Source organism: Schistocerca cancellata, chromosome 9 (assembly GCF_023864275.1).
Source record: "Schistocerca cancellata isolate TAMUIC-IGC-003103 chromosome 9, iqSchCanc2.1, whole genome shotgun sequence".
Taxonomy (NCBI): domain Eukaryota; kingdom Metazoa; phylum Arthropoda; class Insecta; order Orthoptera; family Acrididae; genus Schistocerca; species Schistocerca cancellata.
Genome location: NC_064634.1, coordinates 228100287 through 228114922, shown reverse-complemented (window position 1 = coordinate 228114922; position 14636 = coordinate 228100287). Strand labels below are relative to the sequence as shown.

The window sequence follows — 14636 nt, the reverse complement described above, 5'->3', positions numbered from 1 at the left end:
ACAAAGGACGCCGGCTCGGCCAGCAAGAACAACAGCAGCATCGGCAGCAACAACAGCAACTGCAGTAGCAGCAGTGGGTAGTGGGACGTGCCGGCGCGCACAGTGAATATTCATGCGCCGTGGTGCGCAGATTTAGCGCCGGGATGAATATCAGAAAGCCATTCGGCGTGTCTGACACAGCCGCCGCGGCCGTACTCGCTTTTAATAACGTTTTATTAAAGCGGCGCGCGGGGAGAATATTTCAGGCTTTTCCTGCGGGTGACAGCGCACCCCGGCAACATCTGCCGTGAAGCCGCCGCTCGCAGCGCCGAAATATTGGCACCGCCGCCCTTCCACCGTCTTGCAAGTTCGGAGCCGCCCCTCCGGAGTAAAGGAGCTGTTACGGCAACTCTTAGGCGCGACTCGTTCTAACGAGCGCACTGCGACGACGTACCGACAACTGGATATCAATTTCCTAAAGATATAAAGTTAAGCCGTTCGCTAGAGATGTTTTCCACATTTTTACCTTTACACGACTTACTCGTATAATTCGTTGTCGAGGTGTGACGACGGTCTCTGCACCGTGCACTGTGCTCAGTGCTGCTTGGTGATACATGCTAGTTGTCATGAGGATCTCTGGTTCCGTGCATAGAGTAAATATCTCTGGGGTGAGCATTGCGTTCTGCGCATGTTGTCAACATTAAACCACGATTGTCACGTGTTCTCGGGACTTCGCTTTGCGTGTGTGCTTTGAGTTTGAAATTTATAATATCAAGAGTTTTTGTTGTGTTTTCACCGTTTGTTGATAGTGTACTAGCGATGGTGAATTACTGGTGTTGCTACGGATGCAAAGAAAAATATGGGAAAGGACGGATAGTAACTTTTCATGGGTATTATGTTTCAAAATATCGATGCGCATTATAATTAAGGCTTGATTCTGTAGACCTATTTTTCTACGATTTTATGACTATATAATAGATATTACGGCTCGTACAAAAGCTTACAAACAATCGCTTCCTCTCGTAAATTTGCTAGTGGAACAGGAAAGGGAATGATTAGTTGTTTTAGCAAATATTATCCTCCATGCATTTATCAGCGACTTGTCGATTATGTATATAGATTTGAAAGACGGGAGACAGATAAACTCAATAGAGTGGGAGTCTGTAATTGTCTTCGTATAATATGTGTGTCCAAACCTTTTGTTTACTCTAAAGTTACTGTAGGAGACCATGTTAAGTGTGTCTAGGACATGGAAAATGATTGTGTGATTTATATTTTAGTTTCCCGAAGGATGAACAATGAGTAAAGACGTGGCTCCAGAAAACAAGGAGTAATTTTAACCCCACAAAATATTCCAAAGTATGTTCAAAACACTTTGAAGAGGAATGTTTAGAAAGAGAAAAATTTGGACGTGTGTGGCTGAAGGTAGATGCTATCCCAACTATTTTTAATTTTCCACAGCACCTACTACCAATTTCTGCATTCAGCTTAAATACATTTTCTGCACAAATCAAGTAAAAAACACAATAGTGCAGCTAATCAAAGTACACATTCACCTACTTTGGTATATTTTGCCTTCAATTTATTTTCTTCACCATTTGATTAAGAAGCGTAAAATATTCGTAAACATGTCCCCAAACTCTTTCGTTTGTGTCACTTTCCACTTCCCTTAATGGTGTTATGTGGGTTGACTGTTACATGACCAACTGTGTTTGCTTTACAGTACATTTATTCTCCGATCGCCTTTTTTTCCTCTTCTTTCTCAGTCTACTATTTATTTAATAAACTGGGAGCAAGCACGTAAAATGCGTTAATAAAACACTTCAAAGTGTCACCAGTAAGAAAAATTATGCATTAGGTCGCAAAAACGAGAAAATAAATACACAGAAATAGCAGAAAAAAGGACGAATTAGCAGGGATATAATCACTAATGTGAGGCAAATTTGGTGTTTTTCGGACTCTTGCAAAAGTACGGTACTAGCGTACTGTCAAGTCGTTTCGCAAGACTATCACTGCAAAAATGTTACGTCAGGTTCTGTAATACTATTAAGTGCCGTATCGTACCTAAAACTACCAAACATCGAGTGCATCTGAACTGTGACACCTATCGCAAAGAAGGAGAATGCAGTATCACTTCCCCTTAAAATTTACGTAGCTGGTTTCTTCCCGGTATCAAATGGATACTGTTAAAATATCTGCGCAACATATATAAATAATCCACGACACGTACGAAAAGAATCCGTCAGTACTAGGGATGTAGTGACATTCGAAATATACAGGGCGCTATACGGACAAACACACGACGTCCCGAGAACACGTGATCAGGCCGGCAATGTATGTTGACAACACAAAATCTGTTCTGCGCATGTGAATGCTCCCTCCAGAGATATTTACTCTATGGTTCTGTGCGTAGAGTTGAAATATTTCTGGAGTGAACGTTGGAGTCTGCGCACGTTGTCAACATTATGTCAGAATTGTCACGTGATCTCGCGACGACGTTGTTTGTTTAAGGCCAGTTAACAGTGCCCGTCACGTCACGTCAAAATATCTCACAATGCATTTCAAATAGCGACGTTCACACACGCTGTCAGCGAATCGTCATTTCACATTACGGCACTTCGAGGTTTCTCGGGAAGAAAGTTTTGACGGTATCGTCGTCTGCTAAGCAACGTAAGTTAACCTATTTTCACCACGCTCACTCATGTTATAGCAGTGGGTTTCCAGATTTTTAATTTTTTTGTTTTTGTTTTTGTGTCATCGTAGCCTTCTTTTTATTGTTGTTGTTGTTGTTGTTGTTGTTGTCTTCAGTCCTGAGACTGGTTTGATGCAGCTCTCCATGCTACTCTTTCCTGTGCAAGCTTCTTCATCTCCCAGTACCTACTGCAACCTACATCCTTCTGAATCTGCTTAGTGTACTCATCTCTTGGTCTCCCCCTACGATTTTTTCCCTCCATGCTGCCCTCCAATACTAAATTGGTGATCCCGTGATGCCTCAGAACATGTCCTACTAACCGATCCCTTCTTCTGGTCAAGTTGTGCCACAAACTTCTCTTCTCCCCAATCCTATTCAATACTTCCTCATTAGTTATGTGATCTACCCATCTAATCTTCAGCATTCTTCTGTAGCACCACATTTCGGAAGCTTCTATTCTCTTCTTGTCCAAACTATTTACTGTCCATGTTTCACTTCCATACATGGCTACACTCCATACAAATACTTTCAGAAATGACTTCCTGACACTTAAATCTATACTCGTTGTTAACAAATTTCTCTTCTTCAGAAACGCTTTCCTTGCCATTGCCAGTCTACATTTTATGTCCTCTCTACTTCGACCATCATCAGTTATTTTGCTCCCCAAATAGCAAAACTCCTTTACTACTTTAAGTGTCTCATTTCCTAATCTAATTCCCTCAGCATCACCCGACTTAATTCGACTACATTCCATTATCCTCGTTTTGCTTTTGTTGATGTTCATCTTATATCCTCCTTTCAAGACACTTTCCATTCCGTCCAACTGCACTTCCAGGTCCTTTGCTGTCTCTGACAGAATTACAATGTCATCGGCGAACCTCAAGGTTTTTATTTCTTCTCCATGGATTTTAATACCTACTCCGAATTTTTCTTTTGTTTCCTTTACTGCTTGCTCAATATACAGATTGAATAACATCGGGGAGAGGCTACAACCCTGTCTTACTCCCTTCCCAACCACTGCTTCCCTTTCGTGTCCCTCGACTCTTATAACTGCCATCTGGTTTCTGTACAAATTGTAAATAGCCTTTCGCTCCCTGTATTTTACCCCTGCCACCTTTAGAATTTGAAAGAGAGTATTCCAGTCAACACTGTCAAAAGCTTTCTCTAAGTCTACAAATGCTAGAAATGTAGGTTTGCCTTTCCTTAATCTTTCTTCTAAGATAAGTCGTAAGGTCAGTATTGCCTCACGTGTTCCAGTATTTCTACGGAATCCAAACTGATCTTCCCCGAGGTCGGCTTCTACTAGTTTTTCCATTCGTCTGTAAAGAATTCGTGTTAGTATTTTGCAGCTGTGACTTATTAAAGTGATTGTTCGATAATTTTCACATTTTATTATTATAGTAAATTTCAAATCTTCCATTTTTTCTATTGAGTGTTCTTACACAAGCGAGGTCAAATATCTGAAAACGAAAAATTGTTTATGTTTTACAATAACAGAGCAGAGCTGAGGCCCACAGTGAATACAGTGTGCTCAAAAAACTTGTCGAATACCTTCATAATCGGCATTACTCATCCAAACAATAAAAATATGTCCAATAAACATGGGTCCGGAAGCGCATACTTTCGAAGATAACTGGGTGTTTGTAGGAAGGGCTGCGCGACGCTTAGATTCTGATTTTAGCACAGTCGTTGCACTGGCGCTCCGTCACTGATGTCGGCAGTGTACTATGATGTCTTACACACAGTACTCTAGCTACCATTACGTGGTCTGCGTTGCAGCAACGACTACAAATGTGGTTCATGCATGATAGTACACCGGCACGCTTTCGTCACAGTGTACGCGAACATCTGACGCAGACATTTCAGGACCGCTGTATCGGTCAGGAGCAGCCACACCTTGGCCTGCTCGTTCCCCAGACATCAGTCCCCTAAACTTTTGGTTATAGGACCACTTGAAGGAATTTGTCTACGCCACGCCAATCAACGATATGCGGACACTACAGCGTCGCGTCTTCAATGTGTGCCAGCAGGTACAATAACAACAAAGTGTACTTCAAAGGGTGCGTCATTCCTTACGTCGGAGGGCAGAGGGGTGCGTTGTCATGAATGGACACTACGTGGGATGCAGCATAATACAGTTTTGTAAGGTAATGAAACTTTGTATATTTTGTTTTAAGTGCGCAGCAGCGCAATGTGGATTTTGCTAATTCTAACAGTATCGTCCCTTGAATGTAGGAACCAAGTATTTGCCATCAGATTTAATGTATAGGTTGATTAGGTATATCGGATTTATAATATTTTGTGTGTTTTGTAATCTTGATACAGAGAAGTTAAATTTTGGAACCTATGTTGCTAAACGATGTTAGACTTTTGTGATGTAACTATCCAAGTATTGTTAACTACGCCAGTAAGTGAGAATTGTAGAAAAGTTGAGAAGTTCACTAATTTTGAAGTTAACGCAAAATGCTTCATATTAGATTTTGTAAAGGAGAAACTTTATTTTTATTACGAGTTTCAAACTGAACCATTCGGTCTTAGCATATCCCCTTATCAGTATCTCGTCCTCTTCCATGTCGTGTTTATTTAAATCCAATGAATATAGTTTAAAGAAATGATTTTTTAATCAGAATCAGAAAAATGTTAATGTGTCACAGTCAGAAAATTATTAATGTTTGTAACAGCTTTAATGCGGGCAGCTTTGCACAGCGCTGGGCCAATATCCAAAATTATCACTGAACATTGGCAACATTATTCATATATCAACTAATCTACTGACATTATTTCTATGACGATATTTTGCGGCTGGCATTGCACTTCGCTGAGCCAAGATTGAATATTTTGTATGCCTACTGTGGAGAGACCAGAATGCCAAGATTACATCCGTTGCGACTCAAGAAGTAAAAAAAAAAAAAAAAAAAAAAAAAAGTATTTCATTTTTTGTTTGCACAGGGAATTTTATCAGTTTATTCCACAGGGCCATAGAACTCGGTACTCACGAGACTGAGTAAATTTCAGAGGGATTGATTTCATTATAGGGATTAGATACTGGTTTTCCAGGTTAAGTTGTTTAATTTCTCTTTGGATTACAGTAAAACTGATTAAGCACACCATTTGCTCAGCAACACATCACACAGCAGATTTGGATAACACAGAGTTATATTTTTAAAGAACGTTACACTTGGATATTTTTAAAAAACATTACAAGTGCTGGATTGACAGAGTGTCGCTAACTTGACGGTCTGAAGTTGTGCTCGACGTCATTAAATTTTTTGAAGTAGATGATAATATGATGAAAACACGAGTGAGCTTGGTGTGGAACATGGGAGAGAATCGCGTCCTATCCCAGTGGTAGTTACTGACGAGGTTTCTGTTGCTGCAAAAGACCATACAGCACCTCTCCGGGCAGGTTAGTTCTCATTCAGTGTCACGAGAATTGTCTATCCCACGGTCAACAGTATGAAAAGTTTTGTGGTCTGTATTACGCTGGTACCGTAAAAGATCAGTACGGTGCAGCTACTGAAATATCATGTTTGGGAGCAGCATTCTGAATCTGCTCTTTGGTTTGTGACACTGATCGAAGATGATGACAAGTGGCCGGCCAATATTCTTTGGACGAAGCACATTTTACTCTTCAGAGTAACACAGTACACAGATACTGTCGTATCTGGGCTACTTTTAAGCCGCGTGTTGTGCACAGAGAGCCAATGCTCTCGCCATATGTGACTGTGTGGTGTGGATTCACAGGCTCCTTTACTCTTCCTCCGTTCTTCTTTCAAGGGAATACACCAAGAGGGACTGCCAGGTGTACCGTGACGTCCGCACGCTATCGAGACCTCTTCGTACAGCATATGTTTCTTGCTTTGGGAGGGCGAAACTGTGTGGAAACCGTTTTCATGCAGTGTGGGGCAACACCTCACGTCGGTTGCCCAGTGAAAGATCTGATTAGTGTAACCTTCCACGAGCGTGTTATCTCCAGAGGTCTTCCAGTTTCGTGACCTGCAAGATCATCGTAGAGCCTATGTGACTCTTCACTCTGGAGATATTTAAAACAGCGCGCTGGCCAGGGACATGTTGAGCCTCCACCTGATCTGAAGGCCAGTGTACAGGGACACGTTGCTCAGAGTCCACTGGAACTGCTTTGAGCAACTGGGGACCACGTCGTTCTATGGATGCAGCATCTTGCCGATGTCTCAGGTACTCATATTGAATAAATTGTGTAAGCGGCGTGTAATGATGAAAACATCATACCTTTCTCACTTATTTGACCTTTTATGCTCACGTCCCGTTCCTAATTTAGTACATATCGAAACATTTCTATACGTGTTCCTTGCATTCACAGGGCAATTTTTGCACCTTGTGGTCAGAATCGGAAAGAATTTTTTTTCAAGTGCAGATCGGATCCGCATTAACGTATTACAGTATCTACGATTTTTCACAAGCATGTGTTATTTATAGCCAATATTGGACCTCTGTGGATAGCTTTACTTTAGTGATAGCCACCTAGTATGTTCAAGATCCCATGTATTTACCGTTGCGCTATGAAAGTCTTTGCATCCTCCGAATTTCCAAAAAAAAAAAAAAAAAAAAAGTAATCAGGCAGCGTTAGTATTCATTTATGGGTCAAAATCTAGTATACGAGAGGAATATTTTCAGGGCACCGATACTGAAGCCGTAGCAGTCATGCGCTCAGATTAAATTTGAATAGTAGTGTGAGGCTTAAAATTTTCAGCAATAAAATGATGTACACTTTTGCAGTATTCATTACAATACCGACCTACATTACTATGACAATCTAATCATGTGTAAAACGGTCACTTTGAAAGATTATCGTCAAACCTCCTTGCCTAGGGACGCCAGATGAAAGCTGATGTCGTCAAGCCCTGAATGAAAATTGCGCAACGGATAACGGGGAAGGGGACCTTGAGAACGCTACCTACAGAGCGTGCCCTTTCTGTACGATACTAGGTAAGGAGCTTGGGGGGCTCACACGCTGATGTGTGGGTCCCTGCATTCTATATCTTTTATTTTAAATGAATTCCTTGAACTGGACTCCTATGTGATCTTTAGGGTATGTTAAAGATTGATGACAATTGATTACCTATTTATATTAAACATTATCACTTGACTTTACAGCGATTGCAGCAATTGTTCCAGTTTACAGATATTACAATTTTACAACTTATAGCTCGGGTATATTATATACTAATCGGCACGCACATTTCTACGGGCAAGACGGAATTGCGTTGGCCAAATGTATACCACCAATGTCTCCCAATATTTTACATGGGACATCCACTATGTGAGAAGGATAACGGGTAAACTGGGGACCAGATACATTAACACCGGGGGGGTCAGATTTACGAAATTAAACGAAAACATTCGTTTCCTTACACAATCCGAAGCTGGAAGTAAAAGAATTAGTGCAAATATTCTAATACCTCTCTTCCACGCGTGAACATCGAGACAGATGCACCGAAGCTATGTCTGCTCACTTACCCGTCTTCTGCAACACTTCCAGAATATCGGGGGCACCCAGAGGTCTTCCCGGGCCCCGGTGGAGGGGATGGTCGAACCACTTGGCCGTAACAAACCTCTCCACCCCAGATCTTGTGACACTGGAACGTCTTTGACTTTTACCCGCCTGAGCTGTCTCGCTTATCCCCTACCCAGGAGTAAGGTTGGCACTACTATTCAACAGAACTACTTCCCAACTAAGATTTGGCCACGTTTTATGGAAAGGTGTGAGGAGGATTAGGAAAGTTCATGTGCAGATTCACATTCACGTACAAGAAATGCATAATACACGACACATATAAATATGTATTATGAAGCCTGACACATTTCTTTCCATGCATCCACATGGGTTCTGTTGCACCCGCGGCCGGCCCCGTCGTGCAATAAATTTGGCGGCGGAGTCGCCTCCGTTTGTATTTGCCGGTGCCAGCGAGCAGCGAAACCCGCTGCTTATGGAGCGGAAACTACTGTACCGTTTCAACTTACACGATGTATGTCGTTTGAAGTACACAGCCAAAGTTTTTTCAAAAACTAAATAAATAAATAACGCGTGGGCGAGAGTTAGCTCCGTGTTGAATATTGTTAATAATTTTATTAATACCTAATATTCATAAAATTAGAACAGTGTGTTTCTTACAAGGTAGAATTGTTAAAAAATATTATAATTCCGGATATACACCATTATTATCCACCAGATTTCATACATTGCGATACATTTCTCCGTACAATTCACCGTTGCCTTTCCAAGAACTTGGCGAAGTCGCTTTTCCAGCTCATCAGTAGTTTTTGATTCTGTGTGATAAAGTTCTTCTTCTGCTTAGCCGCAGAAGAAGTTTCAGGGCGTTAGGCCAGAACTCTCTGTTGGCCATTCAAGCAGCGTCCTGGAAAATAGGTATCCAGCCACGCACCGATGTGCGCTGAATCTTTCCATCAGTAAATGGGGTATGTTCTCCACTGACTCGGTTGTTTTAACCCCCTCCACTGACGGAATGACCCACTTCCCAATTACGTATGTATAAAACCAATACGGACTTGTAGCTGTCACGCCTTTGCGCTTACTGCTACGTATTTTGACTGTAAATAGCTCAGTCCCAATGGTAAGAGGCAGTAGTGAATTCACGTAGTTAATATTTGAATCCAGCACCGCTGCCACAAGCTCAGCTCACTTTTACTCCACTCCTACCCTCGCCATTGCACCACATTAACTAGGTGCTACGTGGACCTTGCTAAATTCACTTGCGTATACATTTTTGACCGTTACTCGCCAGTATTTACCTAATGATTAGTACACTCCTAACCGGACTATTTCCCTAAGAGCTGTGATGATTGAACGGGTTCGATCCACGGCCTACAGTGCCCTACAGTTCACACGGTAACACTGCCTACCTGACCCACTTAACTTGGTAGTGAGCTTATGTATCCAATCACCACTGCTGGCAGCAGTGGATAATCCTATCAGCACGACGAGAGCAGCAGACTTACCGTCGAATCCTCCTGAAAATACTTATAACTACGGTCGCCAGCTCTGAAGGAGCAAAAGAATAAATCAATTTTTGGGCTCGTTTCAAAGTGAAATGACTTGAGTTGAATTTAAACTTAATTCTGAATATTACTATTTCTGATCATTCTAGATGATTCTACAAAGCAAATACTCTCTCAATTTCTGTGAGTTGGCTTGGCAGTTACTACCAAGACAGTTTATGCAACTTCGGTTAACAAAATTCTATCCTTCAACTTATTTAATGATTTTGGATATTACTCTTTGGACCATTGATACAGAATCAGTTAGGTGACTTTACTTGAAAGGTTGCTCAGAAAAATTTAAGTAACTGTAAATAGGCGACTCATTCTGGTGTGACCATGGGCGTGGGCTCATGAAAGAATACTGTGAAGGATGGTTCAAGCGTTTGGAGTATCTTAAAGATCGTAGATCAGAATCGGAGATAGTGTGGGAGTTGTGGAAAAAGTTACCTGACGATTCAAAGCGTTATGTAGGAGGAAGTGAGGCGGGGCCCCGTCATCCACAAAGATTACGTCCCTGTAATGGTCCCACGTGGATAAGACACCGTGAACGTAATGTTCAAGGGTATCAGTGTAGCGTTAAGCATTCACTATGTCCCGAATTAGATATAGAGCCACAACTTTCGTGGATGTCAAGCCACACTACGTTGTGACCTTCAGGTGATGTCAACATTCTCAGCAACCACTCTCTTTGCTGCCACTAAACAAACGCCCTCAGCTTCATATTATCAAAAATACAGAACCAGTTGTGTTTCCCCCCTTACTAATCGGTTCTCTTCTTTTTAGGTCCTCAACCATCAGGATGGTTAGCAGCAGTGCGCCTTCCTCTCGAGAGCGGTATAGGTGGTGCACATGGTATCCTCCCTGATTTGGTTAATGTATTCTGATCTCGGCCTGCTTCTTGTATTTTCCTCTTCTACTGTCCCTCCAATGATACTTTTAATGATACCATCTTGCCTCAGCAGATGGCCGCCAATGCGTCCATTCTGTGTTCGATGAGCTTCAGGAGACATGGCTTCTCTCATCACTCTGTGGAGCAAGTCTTCGTTTCATATCGTGTGTAGCCAGGAAATTACTAAGTTAGCATTGTGCAACTGTGTTTTGTCTGCTCACCACCAAGATATTTGTTTAACCTTTATTGATTTTCATATTATAGAGAGAGCTGAAGGTGGTTTCCATCTGGGCCAGCATCGCTTCTAAATGTTCTGCATCTTCAATTAACACTGTGGTATCATCAGCAAATCTCACCATGTCTATTTTCTTTCCATGAATTTTAATTCCTCCTATATCTCCTAGATCCCCCTAACTTTATCTTTTAACCCTTTCCAGCCCAACTTTTATTTACTTGTGGGAAAAAATATTTTTTCGCATATTTCCCTACATAATGATTGGAATAATATATATTTATAAGAAATTTTGTTATTTTTTTGTTTTTGGAGGGAAATTTGGGATGACTCCATATGACATCATTGGGCAGGATTTGTTTCCTTCAGTCAGGTGGTTGGGATGTCACTTGAATGAATATTTTAATTACACAATTTGATGCAGTTTACTAAAGAAAAATTAGTACATACAATAATGCAAAATTTAAAACAGTTCCTGTCTTTGGTAAAGCAAAGAGGTTTATTACATTTGATGCATTTCGTTCGAGAATGTGCTGTTGTTTTCTACGTGCTGTGGCCAGTGTCCAATGTTGTCATACCTTACATCATCAACTGGTCTGGGAACCAATGGGGCTCGTTTCTTCACAACTGTGGGCGGTGGACTGTCATATGATGGGCGTCCTCATCTTCTTACCAAAATGTCTCCTGCTTTTAGTAGTCCATGAGCTACATCAGACCGAAAAATCAACAGAGACAAGTGTTTTGTAATTCCTCTTTGTCTGCAATGTTGGCGGTATAGGAGCCACGCATTCACAACACACATGTCAAGGAGGTGGAATACGATCCTTAGATAAAATCTTTTCACCCCAATATTACTCCTATACAAAGCAACCAGCATGTCATGCAGATCAACTCCTCCCATGGAACGGTTATATTCTCTAATAATGTCTGGCCCTGGAACATCAATATATTTTCGTTCTCCCACTGACCAACGTTTCACGGATTCTACTGGACTTACTCCTTTGTATGATGATGCAAGAACAACAGACTTATTATCATACCACTTCAGCACTGTGATGTTCCTTTCTGTTTCAGTTCGATAATCGTATAATCCTCGTCCCTGCTTTTTTAGCTCACTGTCTGCTTTTAGATTGCAGCCATGAAGTCTTGTGGGTCTAACAGTTCCAACAGCCAAAATGCCATAGTTTTTCAGGGCAAAAATAAGATTGTAAGAGGTGAACCAATTGTCTGTAAACACTTCAAAATTTTTATATTTTGGCAGTCCTTCCACAAGCTTTATCACAATATCACCACTTATACCAAGACCAGTATCATTATGTACAGTTCCTTTCCCTCGGTATATTTCAAAATTGTACACAATTCCACTAGAACCAGCACAGGCAAAAACTTTTATACCCCACTTGTGTGGTTTGCTTTTTACATACTGTTTCAGAAATGAATGACTGTTGAATGGAATGATTAATCCATCCACTGAATTATATTCCTCAGGTTCAATAATTGAAAAACCTTGTTTGATTTTGTCAACAAATGGTCTCACCTTGAACAGCTTGTCATGATCAGGGTCCTCTCTTTGTTTCATTTTAGTGTTGTCATTCACATGTAAATAATTTCTTGGCTTATCAAACCTATTTCTAGGCATTGAGTCAGCTATTGGAGAAAATCTTGTAGCCTCTGCCCAATACATTCTGTAACTAGGTATTTTCACAACACCTGCTAGGATGTTTATGCCTATATACTTTTCTATTTCACGAACATTTGTATCTAAAGAAGCACCTGTTTTCTGCGTGCAGTATAGATTAGATTGCTCGACTAGGTTCTGGATAATGTCATCACTACACATTGTTCTGAAATACTGCAAAGGTGTCAGTTCATCTCCTGGAGGGTCAGAAAAAACTGCATTACATGATGTGTCCACTTCTTCAATGTCCTTCATTCTCCACCAAAGATCCCGGTGTGTATCACACTGAATTTTCTGAGCTGAATGACTTGGTGCAAGATTTGGCTCAGCAAGTAATCTTGAAGCTAAGGGAACATCATCTTCATCATTGGCTTGAGGGTCCGGAATTTCAACCATATCAGGGTCCATTCCTTGAAGAAACTGTATATCCAGTGTTGTAGGGTCCTGCTGCCGAGCATTTTCAATCTCTTCCTCCACATCAGACATATCAAAGTCCAAATCAGATAAATCTCCTTCGAGAAGCAGCAATATTTCTTCTTCTGATAATGATTTATGATTGGGAATCATATGGTAAAGAAACCAGGAATTTTTTACTAAAGCAGCAAAAAAACTGGTAAATTATATCTATTAAAATTTTAACATATTAATATTAGTTAGCATAATAAAGCTTCAAAAGAAACTTGAAAATATTAAGAGTTACACATTATCGTAAACTTTAGTCGAAGTTATTGCATGTACTACATTTGGTAACATAACAAATGCTCAATGATGCCAAATGGAATCACACATGTTTGCGACTTCCAAGCAGAAAATTGCCGTAACTAGCATTATTTTCAAAGTGTTTACTAGTTAATTTACACTTTCAACAATAATTTATTAGTGCAACTTTGATATTATTTTGCTTCCTTTACCTTGATATAATATTTTGAAAGTCCAGCTGGGTGCACTGTACTGTAGACACCATGCAACAATACTTTTGTCAAGGCATTGTAGCCTGGTGCTCTCTGCTTTAGCGAATTCACAGTAGCCAACCTAAGAACAATGAACTTTAGAAAGCCCTGCACACTTGTTTATAATCTTTGAACAAATAGTTTGGCCTTCGGAAAAAGTTAAATATGATGATGCCATATGGCATCACTGGGCTGGAAATGGTTTACCCTCTGCTTTGAACAACACAGGAGAGATGAGCAGCCCTGTTGTACACATCTCTTAATAGTAGATTCTCCTTATGTTCTCCACACCTTATCACAGCCACCTTTTCGTCATACAGTATCTGTATTATTATTCTGTCCTTATACATTATGCCAAACTCTCTTAGCATCTTAAAATGCTGTCGCCAATCTGCCCTGTCGAATAGTTTTTCTAGGTCGATGAAGGCAAAATATGTGTCTTAACCCTTCTTTAGTCTTTCCTCAAGAATTAATCGTAAGCCGAGTATTGTTTCTCGTGTGCCAGTACCTCTTTTAAAGCCAAACTGGTCTGATCATTTATCTGTCCTGCTTTCTATCTACCTTACGATAAAGGTCAAGATCTCTGAGGCGTGTGTTACCAAACTGAAGGAACTATAATGTTCACATCTGTTTCTGGATGTTTCCTTTGGTTTTGGCATCGTGATACGTATTTTAAGTATGTTGGAATCTCCTCTCCGATTTCATATATAACTTGTATGAGATGGAATAGTTCTTCATTTAGCTGTTTTGCAACAGCCTTGATGAGTTCTGCTTGTATATCATCAATTCCATTGGCTTTCTCAGGCGCGTGACTACAAGGCTGGACTCACCGTGCTAGATATAACTTCTTCCAGGTCGACTTCCTCGGCGTTCTCCTGTTCTAGGTCTCTATTATTTCCTGCATACAGATTTTCAATCTATTGTTACCACCTTTCTACTAAGCCTTTCTGCTCATAAATACTCTTCGATCGTCATTTTAGATTCCGCTGCATTTTATAAGTCTGTTTCCCAAGAAATGTTTAATTGATTTATAGGCAGAGTCCAACTTTCTCATCTTCATTATTTCATTCACCTCTTTGCATTGGCCTCCAAGAATTGTTGTTTAGGCTGTTTCGCCTAGTGCTTGATTTCAGTTCTCAATGATCTATATTGCCTATGTCCTTTCTCAGTGGCATCTT

The 14636-nt window shown here is 40.7% G+C and overlaps 1 protein-coding gene across 1 annotated transcript; it reads right to left on the bottom strand.

The window, feature by feature from the left end:
- Window positions 1–201: 201 nt before the first annotated feature.
- Window positions 202–13075, bottom strand: LOC126101304 (piggyBac transposable element-derived protein 3-like). The gene is made up of 2 exons (XM_049911982.1): window positions 11828–13075; window positions 202–360 (listed from the first exon to the last, which is right to left on the bottom strand). The coding sequence occupies exons 1-2, from the start codon at window positions 13073–13075 to the stop codon at window positions 202–204; spliced, it is 1407 nt and encodes a 468-aa protein (XP_049767939.1).
- Between the last annotated feature and the right edge of the window lie 1561 nt (window positions 13076–14636).

Bases quoted from the DNA above. Each gene is read 5' to 3' on its own strand.
- LOC126101304 (XM_049911982.1), bottom strand. From the start codon at position 13,075: ATGATTCCCAATCATAAATCATTATCAGAAGAAGAAATATTGCTGCTT. The intron at 361-11,827 runs GTAAGTCCAGTA...TTTACTCCGGAG, and splicing joins TTGCATCATCATACAAAGGA to GGGCGGCTCCGAACTTGCAA.